Genomic DNA, 21,210 nt, shown 5'->3' with positions numbered 1-21,210 from the left:
GGTTACATATATAACAGCCAATCAGCAGTGCGTATTCAGAGGGCATGTAGTAAATGCTTCAGCGTTGAGCAAATAGGTGTTCAGCAGGTGAGCATAAGGCAGCATACTCTCCCCAAATGATAATAAACACCTCCCAGTCAACTACGAGAAACATCACTATGAGCCCGTTGACCTTCTAGAAAGTTAAACTGCAGCTCAGCTCAGCTCGCTCGCAATTCATGGCATGTGGTGAAGGCTAATTAGCTTTTAGCGTAATGTTAGCTCATTTTGCGATGTGTGTGTGTTTGTGTGCGCGCGCAAGCGTGCGTGCGTGTGTCTGTGTGTGTTTTACGGACAGAAAAGCTTTGAATGGCAGGGTCCCTGCTATCACATGTTGATAAAAATATAACATTTACATAATACAAATCAACTACAGGCTTCCCAAAAGCTGTGATAAATTAAGCAAGATGAGTTGACTTGAAACTTTTTAATGTTGCTCTTTTTATATGTAGAAGAAAAGTTTTGTCATTTTATTTAATCTGAGCAACAATTTGAGGCAGTTTAATGTTGATTAACATGGGCAGAATTATTATAGGGTTCCCAATGTTAAAAGGATAAAGCCATTGTTTACAAATTTGGTAAATAAATAACCAAAACATTTATATTTTTTTGTTTTCTTACTGTACCGAAAATTAACCGAACCGTGACCTCTAAACCGAGGTACGTACCGAACTGAAATTTTTGTGTACACCCCTAGTAAACACTAGTTTTTCTTTAGTGAGTTTAATTAAAGAAGCCATGGGACATATAATATAGTCTGTCACAGTGTTTGCACAGATAATATATGTCTATGATTATTTATTGTTTTGTCTTTCTCAGGTATCTATTCCAGCCTAAAGAACCCTCTCTGCAGCACCTCTGCATCTCTGGGTGGAGGGGTGTGTAGCGCCTCTCTCTCAACAGGAGTCCTTCCGTCCCACGCACTCTCTCTCCCACCAGCCAACACCGTCACAAACCCACAGGTGCAATAGGAAGAGCCCTGCTCAGTCTTATTTTGATCATGTTATGTTACTTGCATACATCAGAGATCGGTGTATTATTATAATATTATTTAGTTGTGGTGTTGGACCGATATCTGTATCGGAATATATTTGCTTGCCTCTAGAACAGTGGTTTTTAACCTTCCTTGGAAGTACTGAACCCCACCAGTTTCATATGCGCATTCACCAAACTTTTCCTTGGTGAAAATCAATCAATCAATCAATTTATATTTATATAGCCCTAAATCACAAGTGTCTTTAAAGGGCTGCACAAGCCACAACGGCATCCGCGGATCAGCGCCCACTAGGGGTGTAACGGTACACAAAGATTTCGGTTCGGTTCGTACCTCGGTTAAGAGGTCACGGTTCGGTTCATTTTCGGTACAGTAAGAAAACAACAAAATAATACATTTTTGGGTTATTTATTTACCAAATTTGTATACAATGGCTTTATCATTTTAACATTGGGAACACCATAATAATTCTGCCCACGTTAATCAACATTAAACTGTCTCAAATTGAGTTTCACTATGTAAAGCGCTTTGAGTCACTTGAGGAAAAAGCGCTATATAAATATAATTCACTTCACTTCAACTCATCATGCTTAGATTATCACAGCATTTGGGAAGCCTGTAGTTGATTTTTATTATGAAAATGTTATATTTTTATCAACATGTGATAGCAGCGACCTTCCCATTCAAAGCTTTTCTGTCCGTAAAACACACACACACACACCGCAAAATGAGCTAGCGTTACGCTAAAAGCTAATTAACCTTCACCTAAAGCCAGAACTGCGAGCGAGGTGAGCTGCAGTTTAAGTTTCTAGAAGGTCAACGGGCTCATAGTGATGTTAGTAGTAGTTGACTGGGAGGTGTTTATTATCATTTGGGGAGAGTACGCTGCCTTATTCTCACCTGCTAAACACCTATCTGCTCCACGCTGAAGCATTTACTACTTGCGCGCTGAATACGCACTGCTTATTAGCTGTTACTGCTCTGAATACGCAGTGCTGATTGGCTGTTACTGCTATATATGTAACCATTCAGATGGTTGTGTGGGTGGGACAATGCTGGGTCCTGAGACTGAGGCAGAAGAAGCAAAGCAGCTTGTTAAGACTTTAGCTTAGAAACTCGTCCAGTACACCCCCCTACCGAACCGAAACCCCCGTACCGAAACGGTTCAATACAAATACACGTACCGTTACACCCCTAGCACCCACATAAGGGCAAAGAAAAACTTTCAACCCAGTGGGACGTCGATGAGAATGACTAGAAAAAATAAAATGTGGGGTTTTTTTTTTTCAAATTCGAGACAAAGTTTACTGTTTTTTTACTGGTGCACAAAATGAACCGTGCATGAATATCAACTTGTTCAAAGAACAAAACTAACAGTGCGTTAACTCGCAACAAATTACCCCCCAGCAAATCAGACTTCCGCTGTTGACGTATCCGTAATACGCTGATAGGGAGAAGTTTTTATTTACATGATGAGTCGGGTGTATCTTGACCTACGCGGCGGAGGCTCCGTCGAACCCGAGGCCAACTCGCCGAACTCCTAGGGTTCGATCGAACCCAGGTTAAGAACCACTGTTTTAGAATCTCTTATACAAGCAGTCCTGCAGCATCAGCATGTGCAAAGTTCAACAGCCAGTTAACAAAAATGTAGAAATGGTAGGCTACGAGTAGCCAGCAACTACTGTACACAGCAGCAGAGCAAACATATAACAAACAATCTAGATATTTGCAATAAGTAGGGATGTGACAATATCAAAATCTCACGGTACAATATTGTCACACTGTTAAGGTCACGGTTGGATATTATTGTGGTTTTGACATAAAAATTAAAGTCTTGGTAACATCTTCCGTTAAAAAGTAAAGGCTTGGTAACAACTTCCGTTAAAAAGTAAAGGCTTGGTAACAACTTCCGTAGTGTTTAAAATGAAGTGGCTGGAATGTTAAGGGTAAACACACTTAGGGCCTGATTTACTAAGATCCAAACCCCATGCGTTAATCAGCATATGCAATCTTTAAGATAATGTGTACTATTAGTGGGTGTGTTGCATGCGATTTACTAACTCAACGTGTGCAATTGAGAAGTGGTGTAGACTGCTTATTTAAATGAGGATTTTGTGTGCACTATACTGTATGTGGCAATACCACAGAGACACTCTCATTTACTGCACATTCATGTTATCATGGTCCTACCTGTGCATACTTGCCAACCTTGAGACTTACGAATTCGGGAGATGGGGGGGAGGGGGGTGCACAAACCCCTTTTCCATATGAGTTGGGAAAATGTGTTAGATGTAAATATAAACGGAATAGAATAATTTGCTAATCCTTTTCAACCCATATTCAATTGAATGCACTACAAAGACAAGATATTTGATGTTCAAACTCATAAACATATTTTTTTTTTTGCAAATAATAATTAACTTAGAATTTCATGGCTGCAACACATGCCAAAGTAGTTGGGAAAGGACATGTTCACCACTGTGTTACATCACATTTTCTTTTAACAACACTCAATAAACGTTTGGGAACTGAGGAAACTAATTGCTGAAGCTCTGAAAGTGGAATTCTTTCCCATTCTTGTTCAACAGTCCGGGGTCTCCGCTGTCATATTTTACGCTTCATAATGCGCCACTAATTTTCGATGGGAGACATGTCTGGACTGCACCCGGGCCAGGAAAGTACCATCACTCTTTTTTTACGAAGCCACGCTGTTGTAACACGTGGCTTGGCATTGTTTTGCTGAAATAAGCAGGGACGTCCATGATGACGTTGCTTGGATGACATATGTTGCTCCAAAACCTGTATGGACCTTTCAGCATTAATGGTGCCTTCACAGATGTGTAAGTTACCCATGCCCTGGGCACTAATACACCCCCATACCATCACAGATGGTGGCTTTTGAACTTTGCGCCTATAACATTCCGGATGGTTATTTTCCTCTTTGTTCCGGAGGACACCACGTCCACAGTTTCCAAATATAATTTGAAATGTGGACTCATCAGACCACAGAACACTTTACCACTTTGCATCAGTCCATCTTAGATGAGCTCGGGCCCAGCGAAGCCGGCGGCGTTCCTTGGTGTTGTTGACAAATGGGTTTTGCTTTGCATAGTAGAGTTTTAACTTGCACTTACAGATGCAGCGACCAACTGTAGTTACTGACAGTGGTTTTAGGAAGTGTTCCTGAGCCCATGTGGTGATATCCTTTACACACTGATGTCAGTTTTTGATGCAGTACCGCCTGAGGGATCAAAGGTCCGTAATATCAACGCTTACGTGCAGTGATTTCTCCAGATTCTCTGAACCTTTTGATGATTTTACGGACCGTAGATGGTAAAATCCCTAAATTCCTTGCAATAGCTGGTTGAGAAATGTTGTTCTAAAACTGTTCGACAATTTGCTTACAAATTGGTGACCCTGGCCCCATCCTTGTTTGTGAATTACTTAGCATTTCATGGAAGCTACTTTTTTACCCAATCATGGCACCCACCTGTTCCCAATTAACCTGCACACCTGTGGGATGTTCCAAATCAATCAATCAATCAATCAATGTTTCCTTATATAGCCCTAAATCACCAGTGTCTCAGAGGGCTGCACAAACCACAACGACATCCTCGGTGCGCCCACATAAGGGCAAGGAAAACTCACACCCAGTGGGACGTCGGTGACAATGATGACTATAAGGACCTTGGAGAGGACCACATATGTGGGCTACCCCCCCTCCTCTAGGGGACCGAAAGCAATGGATGTCGAGCGGGTCTAACATGATACTGTGAAAGTTCAATCCATAGTGGATCCAACACAGCAGCGAGAGTCCCGTCCACAGCGGAGCCAGCAGGAAACCATCCCAAGCGGAGGCGGATCAGCAGCGCAGCGATGTCACCAGCCGATACACAGGCGAGCAGTCCATCCTGGGTCCCTACTGGACGAGCGGTCCATCCTGGGTCCCGACTCTGGACAGCCAGTACTTCATCCATGGCCATCGGACCGGACCCCAGTACTTCATCCATGGCCATCGGACCGGACCCCCTCCACGATGGAGAGTGGGACATTGGAGAAAAAGAAAAGAAACGGCAGATCAACTGGTCTAAAAAAGGAGTCTATTTAAAGGTTAGAGTATCCAAATGAGTTTTAAGGTGAGACTTAAATGCTTCTAATGAGGTATCATCTCGAACTGTTACCGGGAGGGCATTCCAGAGTACTGGAGCCCGAATGGAAAACGCTTTATAGCCCGCAGACTTTTTTTGGGCTTTGGGAATCACTAATAAGCCGGAATCCTTTGAACGCAGATTTCTTGCCGGGACATATGGTACAATACAATCGGCAAGATAGGCTGGAGCTAGACCGTGTAGTGTTTTATACGTAAGTAGTAAATAAATAAGTGTTTGATGAGCATTCCTCTACTTTATCAGTATTTATTGCCACCTTTGCCAACTTCTTTGTGACGTGTTGCTGGCATCAAATTCTAAAGTTAATGATTATTTGCAAAAAAGAAAAAATGTTTATCAGTTTTAACTTCAAATATGTTGTCTTTGTAGCATATTCAATTGAATATGGGTTGAAAATGATTTGCAAATCATTGTATTCCGTTTATATTTGCAAACATTGATTGATTGATTGATTGATCTAACAATTTCCCAACTCATATGGAAACGGGGTTTGTATATTGTATCGTACCGGAAGAGTTAGTGCTGCAAGGGATTCTCGATGTTTGTTCTGTTGTGTTTATGTTGTGTTACGATGCGGATGTTCTCCCGAAATGTGTTTGTCATTCTTATTTGGTGTGGGTTCACAGTGTGGCGCATATTTGTAACAGTGTTAAAGTTGTTTATATGGCCACTCTCAGTTTGACCTGTATGGCTGTTAACCCAGTATGCCTTGCATTCACCTACGTGTGTGTTAAAGCCGCACATATTATGTTATTGTGCCGGCACGCTGTTTGTATGGATGAAAAGCGGACATGACGACTGGTTGTAGAGGACGCTAAAGGCAGTGCCGTTAAGGCATGCCCCCAATACTGTTGTCTGGGTGGAAATCGGGAGAAATACGGGAGAATGGTTGCCCCGGGACATATTCGGGAGGGGCACTGAAATTTGGGAGTCTCCTGGGAAAATCAGGAGGACTGGCAAGTATGACCTGTGGCGTTTTGCTATGTTTTCAAACATGCAGGAGTCTTCTACCACTTTTTAAGGGCAATCTAGCAGCAGTCCTGCAGTGCATCTACGTTAACACCACCTTATTTCCTTTTTTCTTACCGCTTGTCGCATTGTCGGGAGGCTGCACTTACTCTGCTCAAAACGCAAAAATACATACTTGAAGCAGCTTTTTTCAAATAAGAAAATATTTTAATATTATATGTGGAAGGAAAGGAGGGTCATTAAAAGATACTAAAGGACACCAAAACGGACCAATTGAATTGAGTTTTAATCAGCCCCTTAAATCCTCCAGCAGCTATAAATTATAACATTTTGTAGCTGAATAGACGATATGTCCAATATTTTTATATTTCTACTGTCCAAAATGTTTACACACACACACACACACACACAAACGACGGAGGATTCTCCTCTGTCCATTCTTTGCAGCACGAGCGCTGATCCTGTAGCAGTGTGTGGACGTAGGACACATGCCTAAGCGCAAAATTGTGATGAGTTTTGATAAATCACATTGCACCTACAAAATTTTTATATTTGAGTCTTCTCTTCCCATATTGTGGGTGTTTTGATAAACAGCACATATTCTGCATAATAATGACGACAGAGACTCAAAATGTATTGCACACTTTATTCTGCTCACTTTTAACAGATGCAATCCACTTTTCACACATTTAGTAGCTCAGCTTTGCGTGTGGTAACAAGTTTGCAAGTGTTTTAGTACACGTAAACCTTTTAGTAAATACGGCCCTTACTGTAATTGAACACAAACATAATGCTGAAATGTTCTAATCATAATTATTAGTACAAACAAATATTTTTAAGTGCAAAGAATACTACAGGAACATTAAGTGTTTCAAGTAACTTTGGTGGGGTGTCTTTAAAGCTGCGCTTCTCAAACAGTGGGGCAGGCCCACCTGGGGGGGCGTGGTGCGATGTGACCTCTGGGAACAAGTTGTTGTTTTTTTCCCCCTACCAGAACGTGATGAAGTGCTTCACTGTAACCACGGTAGGGGACGAGGAAAGACCGGTGTGTTGTTTCCTTTAATGGTAATAAGCTTTCAATGTTATGCAGAGGTATAGTTATAACAATTTTATAGACAAATGATGCTATTTACAGTCACAGTGGAGAGTGTGGGGGGGGGCACAAAATATTTTCTTCTTCCGAGGGGGGGCGTGACAGAAAACAATTGAGAAGCACTGCTTTAACGTGACAATGTGAACATGCCTTTTTTCAAGTGTAAAACAATAATGTTCAGTTTCGTGTCTTACAACTTTTAACTGCCTGAGAAGCGTCGTCCTCTGCACTGGACATTTTTTGAATTTGATAGGAGAATACGGATTCTCACAAGGTTAACTGGCAATTTACCTTTTACTAATGTAATAATGTCACAAATTGATATTTGACCTGGCTGACTTCCATGTTTCACATCAAGGATATTTTCCGAGTGACGGTTCACCAACTGGTAATCCTTGTTGTGGACGTCGCGTTTCCGTGTCCGTGCTCCCACATGAGGAGTAACACCATGTGTCTGCTCATTCATCGGACTGACGAGAGACTACAACATCATGTTTTCTCAGATAAAACCAAAATGTATCCATACTTCTGATTTGAACTTTGCAGGAGGTTTCGCACTGCGCAAAGGATCATGGGATATGTAGCCCATTTATTTAATAACTTCGCAATAAAACCCCACATTGACAGGTGTACTCCAAGTTCATACAACAACATTATTGCTAGCATTTTGAAACCGAAATATAGCAATATTCACAATACCAATACATCCATAGTAATAAGCGTCCTTAATTGAACAATATTGCAGTCTAAAACAGCACATTTGTAAATATAAACACCATCGATCCATCTTCTTCTGTTTATCTAAGGTTGGGTCACGGGGGCAGCAGCCTAAACATAGAAGCCCAGACTTCGCTCTCCCCAGTCACTTTGTCCAGCTCCTTCCGGGGGATCCCAAGGCCGGGAGACATAGTCACCCCAACGTGTCCTGGGTCTTCCTCATGGCCTCCTACCGGTCGGACATGCCCTAAGCACTTCCCCAGGGAGCTGTCGGTGGGGCAACATAACCAGATGCCCGAACCACCTTATCTGGCTCCTCTTGATGTGGAGTAGCAGCGACTTTACTTTGCGCTCCTCCCGGATGACAGAGCAAAATATTAACACGTTTTAAATCATTTTAGTTGCATATTACTTACACATGCGATGAGGTTGCGACTTGTCCAGGGTGTACCCCGCCTTCCGCCCGATTGTAGCTGAGATAGGCACCAGCGACCCCAAAGGGAATAAGCGGTAGAAAATGGATGGATGGATGAATTACTTACACATGCACATCTTCCAAGGCAGAATCATATTAGAAAATAGCCAGAAACAACAATTGACTGTTTCATGACCTCAATTTAAAGGGGTCATCCATCCCATTCATTTGCTATGATTTATTTTCTACTGTTAAATATTCTCTCTTGTGGTCTACATAACATGTAATGATAGTTCTTTGGCAAACATTTTGCATGGATTATGTTTTCCAGACCATCTACGAGCCCCTTTCTGATTGTCTCTTCAGGATGCGCTATGTGGGCGGTCTTATTTACATGCCTCGACTTTGACTGCGTCTTCTCCCCGTAATTGTTAACACTACCATATGGAGTCTACTGACAGATATAAGTTAAAACTCTACGCTACTTTGTATTATAAATGGCAACAGGGGAAGATGCATGTGCATGTCCACTGGACCTGGGGCTAATACAAACCCTGTTTCCATATGAGTTGGGAAATTGTGTTAGATGTAAACATAAACAGAATACAATGATTTGCAAATCATTTTCAACCCATATTCAGTTGAATATGCTACAAACACAACATATTTGATGATCAAACTGATAAACATTTTTTTTTTGTGCAAATAATCATTACCTTTAGAATTTGATGCCGGCAACACATGACAAAGAAGTTGGGAAAGGTGGCTATAAATACTGATAAAGTTGAGGAATGCACACCAAAAACTTTTTGGGAACATCCCACAGGTGTGCAGGCTAATTGGGAACAGGTGGGTGCCATTATTGGGTATAAAAACAGCTTCCCAAAAATGCTTTGTCTTTCACAAGAAAGGATGGGGCGGGGTACACCCCTTTGTCCACAACTGCGTGAGCAAATAGTCAAACAATTTAAGAACAACTTTTCTCAAAGTGCAATTACAAGAAATTCAGTGATTTCAACATCTACGTTCCATAATATCATCAAAAGGTTCAGAGAATCAGAAGAAATCACTCCACGCCGGAAACCAACATTGAATGACTGTGACCTTCGATCCCTCAGACAGCACTGTATCAAAAACCAACATCAATCTCTAAAGGATATCTCTACATGGGCTCAAGAACACTTCAGAAAACCACTGTCAATAAATACAGTTCGTCGCTACGTCTGTAAGTGCAAGTTAAAACTGTACTATGCAAAACGAAAGCCATTCATCAACAACATCCAGAAATGCCGCCAGCTTTTCTGGATGTTGTCTGAGATCATCTAAGATGGACTGATGCAAAGTGGAAAAGTGTTCTGTGGTCTGACGAGTCCACATTTAAAATTGTTTCTGGAAATATTCTACATCGTGTCGTACGAACCATCCAGACTTTTATCAAACGCAAAGTTCAAAAGCCAGCATCTGTGATGGTATGGGGGTGCATTAGTGCCCAAGGCATGGGTAACTGACACATCTGTGAAGGCACCATTAATGCTGAAAGGTACATACAGGTTTTGGAACAACATATGCTGCTATCCAAGCGCCGTCTTTTTCATGGACGCCCCTGCTTATTTCAGCAAGACAATGCAAAGCCACCTTCAGCACGTGTTACAACAGTGTGGCTTTGTAAAAAAAGAGTGTGGGTACTTTCCTGGCCCGCCTGCAGTCAAGACCTGTCTCCCATCGAAAATGTGTGGCGCATTATGTAGCGTAAAATACGACAGCCGAGACCCCGACCAATTGAACGACTGAAGCTCTACATGGGAAGAATGGGAAAAAATTCCACTTTCAAAGCTTCAACAATTAGTTTCCTCAGTTCCCGAACGTTTATTGAGTGTTGTTAAAAGAAAAGGTGATGTAACACAGTGGTGAACATGCCCTTTCCCAACTACTTTGGCACATGTTGCAGCCATGAAATTCTAAGTTAATTAGTATTTGCAAAAAAAAATAAAGTTTATGATTTTGAACATCAAATATCTTGTCTTTGTAGTGCATTCAATTGAATATGGGTTGAAAAGGATTTGCAAATCTTTATATTTACTTCTAACACAATTTCCCAACTCATATGGAAATGGGGTGTGTATGATTTGTGCTGATATCGTACCGGCCATTGGTCAAGGCCCTAATATCAGTATCGTATCGGAAGTGAAAAAGTAGGACCGAGACTCTTTCTGTTATTTAGTATGTTTTACTAAATTATGAAATGATTCAACTGTGGATTCTAAATACCTTCTCTAAGACTCTCACATTCTCTTTTACAAACTTTTAGGTGCTTACAGGGTATAGCAGCGTGACATCCTCACAACCTTTCACCAGTGGTCTTTCCACACTGCCGCCACTACTGAGCCAAGCCCCGACTTCACTACCAGGTATGAGCCAGAAACGTGGTCTTTGACATTAACAGTCCGATATGGACACCTTGGCGATATATCGATATACTTTTATACTCGATATATCGCGGGTTTATCTCTGCGATGTAGAAAATGACTATATCCTGATATTCGAGTATACGTTCTCATGCCGTTGCTTTTAACTGCGGGCATTACACTGCAGGCTCTTCTCAGTCTTTCTTGTCTCTCCTTCTAACAGAGACATAAAACAAGCGCACCTTCAAACATATACGCCACATATGTATACGCCCTCATGGAGTAGAGAGGTAGCGGCATGGTAACATTAGCTGTGGTGCTAACGGAGCTGTGCGAGTGGTAATACGAGAGAAAGAAGGTGCAAATCTGGTAACAAATAGAGGAACAATTAATTACCAAGAAAAACAGCAGGGGGTCCATCGTATAGCGGTGGTTTGGCTTCAAGCGGGAATATGTCGAACATACAACTGTAATATGTCGAGTATGTGGCAAAAGCGTACAAAAGTAGCAGCCTAATGTAGCATCATTTGAAAAGTCACCTGCTAGAGAATGAAGAGTGCATGTCAACATCTCCTTTCGGTGCCACACCAACAAAATGCCGAAGCAACCATTTCCACATCAACATTGATGAAAAAGATAGTCAACAACAGAAGGAGATAACGTCCGCAGGAACCTACCACATAGTGAAGGACATACACTATTTGATTTCCTATTATACAGCTCATTTTTATTTGACACTTATTGGAAATATCTTGTGTGACATGCACAAAAGTGCACTTAATTTGTTTGAAACTATTGTAGTGGTTGGTGTTCTGTACAAAAAGTGCATTTTAATTTAGTTTGAACATGTTGAATAAAGAAACAACAAATTGTTATGCATCATGTTTTATGCATGTATCTTCAAAATAAACTCAAACTCAACATGATCAAGTTTAAGAAACTGTTCAAACAACACGTTTGCAAAGTACAAGGAACAACAAAGTACAAAGTGTTGTTTTAGTGACATCATGCACAAAAGTGCACTAATAGCTTGTTTAAAAAATGTCTCTGACAATCTTGCACTTTCTGTTTTGGAAATGACATGAATGTTTGTGCCACTGCTTAATAACTCTTTAATAAATACAGTTTTAGTCAATTGACTTAGTTGTGATTTCCCTCTCTGCATAATGAAAGTTTGAAATGAGCATATATTAATGCAGTATGATCAAGAAAGTTTTAATGTAGACACAGAATCATCGTGCTGGTGTGATTATATACATCAAGTGTTCATTCAAGGATAAAGGCAAAATATGGAGATGTATATCGTGTATTGTGAAATGGCCTAACAATATTGAGATATGACCAAAAGGCCATAACGCCCAGCCCTACTTGGACATCATCATGCAAACTTCATAGCACACACAGAGCTGATCTACTAAGATTTTATGCCGAGGATTTTGTCTCTTAAATGGCAAAAGTAGCTCACGCAACCGAGTTAGCGTGTTTGTCTTCATGCATTTACAGAATATATGATGATTATCCGAATGCCTACAGTACGAGGAGGGGATGCAGTTTTTATTATTTAGTGAGTGATCAAGCCAAAAGGTTTTTTGCGACCGCTAGCTGTTTTTGCGTCTATATTTAGCATGTTTGGAAGGTACATGCAAACTCGCACATTTACGCAAAAATGGATGCAATCAGTGTGGCGAGAAGGATGCGATCAGTGCAATGACAGAATCCTTTGTGTGCGCATTGACTAGGGATAGGTACTAAATGTTGTGTTTTCCCAAATATCGACCGAATCCTGTCGCCACTACGAGGTACCGTTTCAAAAACAATTTAAAAGTTGTCATATTTCGATACCTTTGTTACACGAGACGCCATTACTAGTTGCAGACTCGGCACCTCCTCAGGCACATGGAGGGGCAAACAGGTGTATTAATGGCGGACTCGGGCCGACTGCTGCAACTTTCCATGCCAACAAAGCCTGACAGAAAGAACTCAAAAGTAGTGCTCTACTTTGCATTTGTGCTACCTTGATGCTAATTTTCATTTCATTCATGTTATAGATTAGCAATAGCGATATTACCTGACAATTTCAACGCCTCCAATCAAACTTCTAGTGTTCAATAAGTGCAATACTTACAATACAAACACCTTTTAGAAGTCAACAAATACAAGACTGGTAGTGGTACCTACTCAGTGGCCTAGTGGTTAGAGTGTCCGCCCTGAGATCGGTAGGTTGTGAGTTCAGACCCCGGCCGAGTAATACCAAAGACTATAAAAATGGGACCCATTACCTCCCTGCTTGGCACTCAGCATCAAGGGTTGGAATTGGGGGTTAAATCACCAAAAATGATGCCCGGGCGCGGCCACCGCTGCTGCCCACTGCTCCCTTCACCTTCCAGGGGGTGAACAAGGGGATGGGTCAAATGCAGAGGACAAATTTCACCCCACCTAGCGTGTGTGACAATCATTGGTACTTTAACTTTAACTTAGTAGTAAAGACTATTTCCTGATTATGGCAAACTGAAATGAATGCATGCATGCAAGACTCAAAAGTGTAAGAAAACTAGATATAAAATCTGCACAGCAGTTATAATTATCGGCCCGCTGTTAAATAATGAATAAATTAAAGGACAATCTTGTATTCCTAAAAAAATTAAGATGTATCACCATATGAACAAGCAATAAAGTAGTGAAAATTGGTAACCCTCTCCCCTAGAGGGGGTAGAGGGTGCCATCCACATCTGTGGCCCTCTCCAAGGTTTCTCATAGTCATTCACATTGACTTCCCACTGGGTTCTGAGTTTTTCCTTGCCCTTAGTGTCTCAAAGGGCTTGTGCAGCCCTTTGAGACACTTGTGATTTCCGGCTATATAAATAAACATTGATTGACTGATGACTGAGTACCAATATCGATTTTCAGGTACCACGAATTGGTACAAAATCGTTTCAAATTTGAAAGGTTCCTATTCCTAATGTCAACATGCTATAGCCATTATTTATTGACATTTTGGTTTTAAAGGCAAGCCAAAGGGAGCCAGGGCGAAGGAAGTAAAGAGCTGCATGCATTGTTGATCCCTGCTATAATCCAAAAATGTTGTGGCAGATTACAGTCGTGTGCTGCGTGTTCCACGACGTAGAAAAACACCACAGGTTGTAGTAGCTGCAATTTTATAGTTTGCACACAATATTAAGAGCCCATTTGTACTGACGCCAAGATTTTCTTTACAACAAATTACAATTAACTATAAAAACAAATCTTTTCTCTTTCCACAGAGTCAGAACTTGATGACTGTCACTTCCCATGTCAAGGAAACTCACCAAGGGAGAGTCTTTCATCACAGTATGTCACTTGGTATTTACCTTCATCTCTTGTCTTAAAAGTTGTTTATACAAACCCCGTTTCCATATGAGTTGGGAAATTGTGTTAGATGTAAATATAAACGGAATACAAAATTTGCGCCCTGCGATGAGGTGGCGACTTGTCCAGGGTGTACTCCACCTTCAGCCTGATTGTAGCTGAGATTTGTAAATCATTTTCTACCCACATTCAGTTGAATATGCTACAAGGACAAGATGTTTGATGTTCAAGCTCATAAACTAATTTTTTTTTTTTTGCAAATAATAACAAACTTTTAATTTCATGGCTGCAACACGTGCCAAAGTAGTTGGGAAAGGGCATGTTCACCACTGTGTTACATCACCTTTTCTTTTAACAACACTCAGTTTCCTCAGTTCCCAAACGTTTATTGAGTGTTGTTAAAAGAAAAGAAAAGTGTTGAAGCTTTGAAAGTGGAATTCTTTCCCATTCTTGTTTTATGTAGAGCTTCAGTCGTTCAACAGTCCGGGGTCTCCGCTCAACAGTCTTGGGTTTCCACTTTGCATCAGTCCATCTTAGATGATCTCGGGCCCAGAGAAGCCGGCGGCGTTTCTGGATGTTGTTGATAAATGGCTTTCGCTTTGCATAGTAGAGCTTTAACTTGCACTTACAGATGTAGCGACGAACTGTATTTAGTGACAGTGGTTTTATAAAGTGTTCCTGAGCCCATGTGGTGATATCCTTTAGATATTGATGTCGGTTTTTGATACAGTGCCGTCTGAGGGATCGAATGTCATGGTCATTCAATGTTGGTTTCAGGCCTTGCCGCTTATGTGGAGTGATTTCTCCAGATTTTCTGAATCTTTTCATGATATTATTGACCGTAGATGTTGAAATCCCTAAATTTCTTTCAATTGCACTTTGAGAAACGTTGTTCTTAAACTGTTTAACTATTTGTTCACGCAATTGTAGACTAAGGGGTGTACCTCGCCCATCCTTTTTTGTGAAACACTGATCATTTTTTGGCAAGCTATTTTTAGACCCAATCATGGCACCCACCTGTTCCCAATTAGCCTGCACACCTGTAGGATGTTCCAAATAAGTGTTTGATGAGCATTCCTCAACTTTATCAGTATTTATAGCCACCTTTCCCAACTTCTTTGTCACGTGATGCTGGCATCAAATTCTAAAGTTAATGATTATTTGCAAAAATTAAATGTTCATCAGTTCGAATATCTAATATGTTGTCTTTGTAGCATATTCAACTGAATATGGGTTGAAAACGATCTGCAAGTCATTGTATTCCGTTTATATTTACATCTAACACAATTTCCCAACTCATATGGAAACGGGGTTTGTACATCCATCCATCCATTTTCTACCACTGATCTCGTTCGGGGACGCAGGGGGTGCTGGAGCCTATCTCAGCTGCATTTGGGCGGAAGGCGGGTACAACCTAGACAAGAAAAGTAATAGGAGGCTGTAAACAATCCCTCTCTTTATACCAGAACTTTGGTCTTCAATTAGGATTGTCAACTGCTTGAAAAAAAAAGTCTGCTTGGCACTCAGCATCAAAAATTGGGGGTTAAATCACCCAGAATGATTCCTGAGCGTGGCCACCGCTGCTGCCCACTGCGCCCCTCACCTCCCAGAGGCTGATCAAAGGTGATGGGTCAAATGCAGAGAATAATTACCCCACACTTAGTGTGTGTGTGACAATCATTGGTACTTTTTAAAATAAAATGTTTATTTTGGAGTAATCAAATTGATCCGTAATTTCTGTTTTAGTGCAAAATAACAACATTAAAATAATTAAACAAATAACTTTTAGTTCCATGAGGGCCTGCCACTGCGAGACAATTGCATAATGATTTAGTTTATTGTTTACACCGGATTCCCTTCCTGATGCAGTTCTGGCGGGTGATGGAACCTGCGCACGCTGCTACAAAAATACGAAATGTGAATCGCAAAAGATTCACAATAACGTTGGTGAATTTTGTTATTTAATTCTCTCATTGGTGTCAGAGCAATGACATGCTGAGAGTAATTTTTCCATAAAATGTTATATAAAGTGTTCTGTCATTGATTCATTGACATTTAACAAACTAGTTTTCAGAGTAACTCGGGACAATGTGACTCTTTTTTAGGGTAAATAGAGGATGCATACTTTTGTTCCAAAATATGGGATATTGGCAACACTATTTACAGTTGGCCTGTGCTAGCAAATAAATGAATGTAAGCAAATATTACCAATCCGGTTTCCATATGAGTTGGGAAATTATGTTAGATGTAATTATAAACGGAATACAATGATTTTCGAATCATTTTCAACCCATATTCAGTTGAATATGCTACAAAGACAACATATTTGATGTTCAAACTGATAAACTTTTTTTTTTCCCTCCAAATAATCATTAACTTTAGAATTTGATGCCAGCAACACGTGACAAAGAAGTTGGGAAAGGTGGCAATAAATACTGTTACAGTTGAGGAATGCTCATCAAACACTTATATGGAACATCCAACAGGTGTGCAGGCTATTTAGGAACAGTTGGGTGCCATGATTGAGTATAAAAGCAGCTTCCATGAAATGCTAAGTAATTCACAAACAAGGATGGGGTGAGGGTCTGTCAGAGTTAGTTTGTGAGGAACCCCAGAGATGGAGGTAGGCATGGAGTGAGAAAACATGATTTAATAAAAATACTAAAACAAGAACAAACCAAAGGGGTATAACCAAAAGAACGCACAAGGCGGATAACAAACTAAGGGAGCTAGCATAGGAGCTAGAAAATAAAAGGAGCTTAACATGGAAGCTAGCAAAAACAAAAAGGGTCTAGCATGGAAGCTGGCGGGTAGCGAGCAGAAAAACAGAAGTTGTAACGTGTAGTACAAAACAGACTGGAAGCAGGGAACAAAAAACAGTAAGATACAAACATCTGACGGATATAACTTACCGCTACGCTGCAAATACAAGACACGGCACGACACGACAGGAGCGACATCGACATGACAATAATCCAGCACTGACTGGAGGACAAAAGCAGGTAGAAATAGGATCGGGCTGATTGACGCCAGGTGTGGCCAGGTGCCAATCAGCCGCAGCTGAGGAGAAACAGCGCACAGGGAAAAAAACAGGAAACAGATAAAATAAGAGCACTGACAGGAACTAAAAACAGGAAATACTAAACACACACTGAGGAAAAACTAAAACACAAACAAACTGTCAGTGGCAAGCCTGACAGGGTCACCACTTTGTAAGCAAATTGTCGAAAAGTTTTAGAACAACATTTCTCGACGAGCTATTGCAAGGAATTTAGAGATTTTACCATCTACGGTCCGTAAAACCATCAAAAAGTTCAGAGAATCTGGAGAAATCACTGCACATAAGCGATGATATTACGAACTTTTGATCCGTCAGGCGGTACTGCATCCAAAAACCGACATCAGTGTGTAAGTGATATCACCACATGGGCTCAGGAACACTACATAAAAACACTGTCAGTAACTAAAGTTGGTCGCTACATCTTTAAGTGCTAGTTATAACTCTGCTATGCAAAGCCAAACCCATTTATCAACAATATCCTGAAACGCCGCCGGCTTGGCTAGGCCCGAGCTCACCTAAGATGGACTGATGCAAAGTGGAAAGGTATTCTGTGGTCTGACGAGTCCACATTTCAAATTATATTTGGAAACAGAGGACGTGGTGTCCTCCAGAACAAAGAGGAAAATAACCATTCGGATTGTTATAGGCGCAAAGTTCAAAAGCCAGCATCTGTGATGGTATGGGGGTGTATTATTGCCCAAGGCATGGGTAACTTACACATCTGTGAAAGCACCATTAATGCTGAAAGGTACATACAGGTTTTGGTGCAACATATGTTGTCATCAAAGCAACGTTATCATAGACGCCCCTGCTTATTTCAGCAAGACAAGTGGAACAACAGCATGGCTTCATAAAAAAAGAGTGCAGGTACTTTCCTGGCCCGCCTGCAGTCCAGACCTGTCTCCCATCGAAAATGTGTCCGGAGACCCCGGACTGTTGAACGACTGAAGCTCTACATAAAACAAGAATGGGAAAAAATTCCACTTTCAAAGCTTCAACAGTTAGTTTCCTCAGTTCCCAAACGTTTTTTGAGTGTTGTTAAAAGAAAATGTGATGTAACACAGTGGTGAACATGCCCTTTCCCAACTAGTTTGGCACGTGTTGCAGCCATGAAATTTTAAGTTAATTATTATTTGCAAAAAAAAAGTTTATGAGTTTGAACATCAAATATCTTGTCTTTGTAGTGCATTCAATTGAATATGTGTTGAAAAGGATTTGCAAATCATTGTGTTCTGTTTATATTTACATCCAACACAATTTCCCAACTCATATGGAAACGGGGTTTGTATATTGTGATATATATTGTTTTGCAAGAGGCTGCAATATATATCGCAATATAGATGTTAGGCCATATTACCCATTCGTAGACTGGCTGAAAGTTTACCACCTTCTCCTTGTCGCTGTCTCCGTCATGCCTAGGTCTCCGATGAGCTCCCTTCCCCTCCTGTTTGACCAGAGAGATGGCTTAGGTGCAGGAGTTCGAGCGTGTCCTGAGAACATACCCCAGTCCAGCTCCCACATTGAGCTCCTGCTGGAGAAACATGGCAATGGAGAGATGGGAGTTAACAGTGAGTAACACCATCCTGTCCATAGCTTTCTGATTCTGTGGGATGTGTTATGTGCTAATATCTTTGGAAGCTAGGCACCACAAATAATATTTTCATAAATTATTTTATTCACACACAATAACAGTAGTTACTGTTTTTAAATGCATTACTGAGCAATATTTTCCCATTCATCCATTTATTTGCCGCTAAGAAAAAATTTAGACCTCCGCAAAGAAATTTAGAGCTATTAGGGCCTGATTTACTTAAGGTGTGCGTGTACTAGGTGTTAAATATGGTGAATAAACACGACGTCTATTCTGGTTCACAACTTTTAATCAACTGCAGCACAGAGGAAAAACCGGAAACACTTTTTTCCTTCCCGCCAATCAACACTGCGCATGCGTTAACTCCGTATCGCGCCCATAAACACTGCGCATGCGTTAACCCAGTATATGGAGAAACATGTTAACAATCTCCCTATCTTTTATATAAAAAAAATAAATAGCACATGTTTCTTAAGAACAAATACATGTCTTTTTAAACAACAGAAACAATACAATCAACACATGTTTCTTAAGAACAAATACATGTCTTTTTAAACAGAAACAATACAATCAACTTAGGTAAGAACCCATTTTCCTTCACTCAATGCTTTCAAAAGCATCAAGGGTGATGCCCCCTTTTTCGTAAGACAGTCAGCCAGTTGAGCTTTTGTTGCTGACCAAAGTACCTTTTGTATTTTTTTGTTGTGAATAAGTTCTTTGATGACACTTATATCTAACCGAAGCCTTTTCTCTGTTACCTGTTTTGTTGATCGAAGAGCATCATAGAGAGAATGATTATCAGTCACACAAACTAACGCTGGAGCATTTAGACCAGCGGTGCCAGTAGTGAGCTCAGAATAGAGGGGGGCAAGAAACACTGCATTGTCTATTCCATCCGACATGGCCAGAGTTTCTCCGGCAAGGGTGCTTCGCACCACACGTCGAATTCTCTTGGACTGCCAGAAAAGGGGGGAGAATTTACCTCCTTTTCCCATTAGGGTGATCAACATACCCCCTTGTGTACCTCCATCAGGAAGATTTCCTAATGAAGCATCGCTGAATACAGTTAGGTTTAAGGCAGTATCATTTCCCAAATGTTGACATTTTAAAGTCACTTTTTCAGCTTTAAGTTTACGAACTAACTTATTAGCATTGTGAATTGATTGCACAGTCGCATTCTTTAGACTAGATGCCAGACAACAAGAATCAAACATTACGTCAGGTCTTGTCTGTTTTGCAACCCAGAGTATCTGTCCTATTTTTGATCTGAGTTGTTCTTTTTCTGTTTCATTAAGAGGAGCATCTCTTTCTAGAGCACGGACTGGCTGTAAGTGAATGGGATGCAGACTTTCAATGTAGCTGTGCTGATGCAACTGTACAGAATCATTAACAGTTTCAATATCCATTCCCGGGCTTCACGGTGGCAGAGGGGTTAGTGCGTCTGCCTCACAATACGAAGGTCCTGCAGTCCTGGGTTCAAATCCAGGCTCGGGATCTTTCTGTGTGGAGTTTGCATGTTCTCCCCGTGAATGCGTGGGTTCCCTCCGGGTACTCCGGCTTCCTCCCACTTCCAAAGACATGCACCTGGGGATAGGTTGATTGGCAACACTAAATTGGCCCTAGTGTGTGAATGTGAGTGTGACTGTTGTCTGTCTATCTGTGTTGGCCCTGCGATGAGCTGGCGACTTGTCCAGGGTGTACCCCGCCTTCCGCCCGATTGTAGCTGAGATAGGCGCCAGCGCCCCCCGCGACCCCGAAAGGGAATAAGCGGTAGAAAATGGATGGATGGAATATCCATTCCCAAATAGCAGAAATTGTCATGTTCCTCACGTCCCACTTGGAACTCAGACTTCAGTTTAGGGATCACATTTTCTGAAAAGTTTGATGAGCCTGCCCACATAAAATCATCTACATGACATGCGAGTACACCTGTCACTGTGTTTTCATCATCCAGCCAATAAAATACTGCTGGGTCCACCTGTGACACTTTACCGCCTGTGCTCAGCATGATTTCCTTCACCTTGTTGTACCAGTAGAGAGATGCGTCAGCAAGTCCATACACACACTTCTTTAGTTTCCAAATAACCCCCTTACAGTTAGCTTCTGGAGGAGGGTTGACATAAATGTCTCTCGACAACTCCATACCCTGTAAAAAGGCAGACTTAATGTCCATGGAATGGACTTTCCAATGATTTTGACAAATGACACTTAGCAATAGCCTTAGAGATTCAGAAGCACAGGTTGGTGAATCTTTTTGTCTGGCTTTGGGTACAATACCAGTGTCTGGCTTTGGGTACAATACCAGTGTCACTTTCTTTGAAACTACAGACCCACCTAGTAGAGATACACTTTTGTCCTGTATTTTCAGTCTCTTCAAAAACATTATTGCTTTTCCAGCTTTCTATCTCTGCC

The 21,210-nt window shown here is 41.1% G+C and overlaps 1 protein-coding gene across 3 annotated transcripts in view; it reads left to right on the top strand.

Annotated features, from left to right (window-relative positions):
* The window catches only part of LOC133557479 (protein AF-17-like), a 95,074-nt gene that overhangs the window by 45,522 nt on the left and 28,342 nt on the right, over positions 1-21,210 (top strand). For 2 of the 3 annotated variants that reach the window (XM_061907970.1, XM_061907957.1), the window contains 4 exons: positions 859-1,001; positions 10,705-10,804; positions 14,062-14,140; positions 18,627-18,775. In XM_061907970.1, the coding sequence (XP_061763954.1) occupies positions 859-1,001; positions 10,705-10,804; positions 14,062-14,140; positions 18,627-18,775 (471 nt within the window). The remainder of the gene's footprint in view (positions 1-858; positions 1,002-10,704; positions 10,805-14,061; positions 14,141-18,626; positions 18,776-21,210) is intronic. The other variant, XM_061907966.1, reaches the window with a different exon arrangement.

The sequence above is a fragment of the Nerophis ophidion genome, linkage group LG01, assembly GCF_033978795.1.
Source record: "Nerophis ophidion isolate RoL-2023_Sa linkage group LG01, RoL_Noph_v1.0, whole genome shotgun sequence".
NCBI lineage: Eukaryota > Metazoa > Chordata > Actinopteri > Syngnathiformes > Syngnathidae > Nerophis > Nerophis ophidion.
The sequence above is the reverse complement of the archived record's forward strand: the minus strand, read 5'-3'. Positions and strand labels throughout refer to the sequence as shown.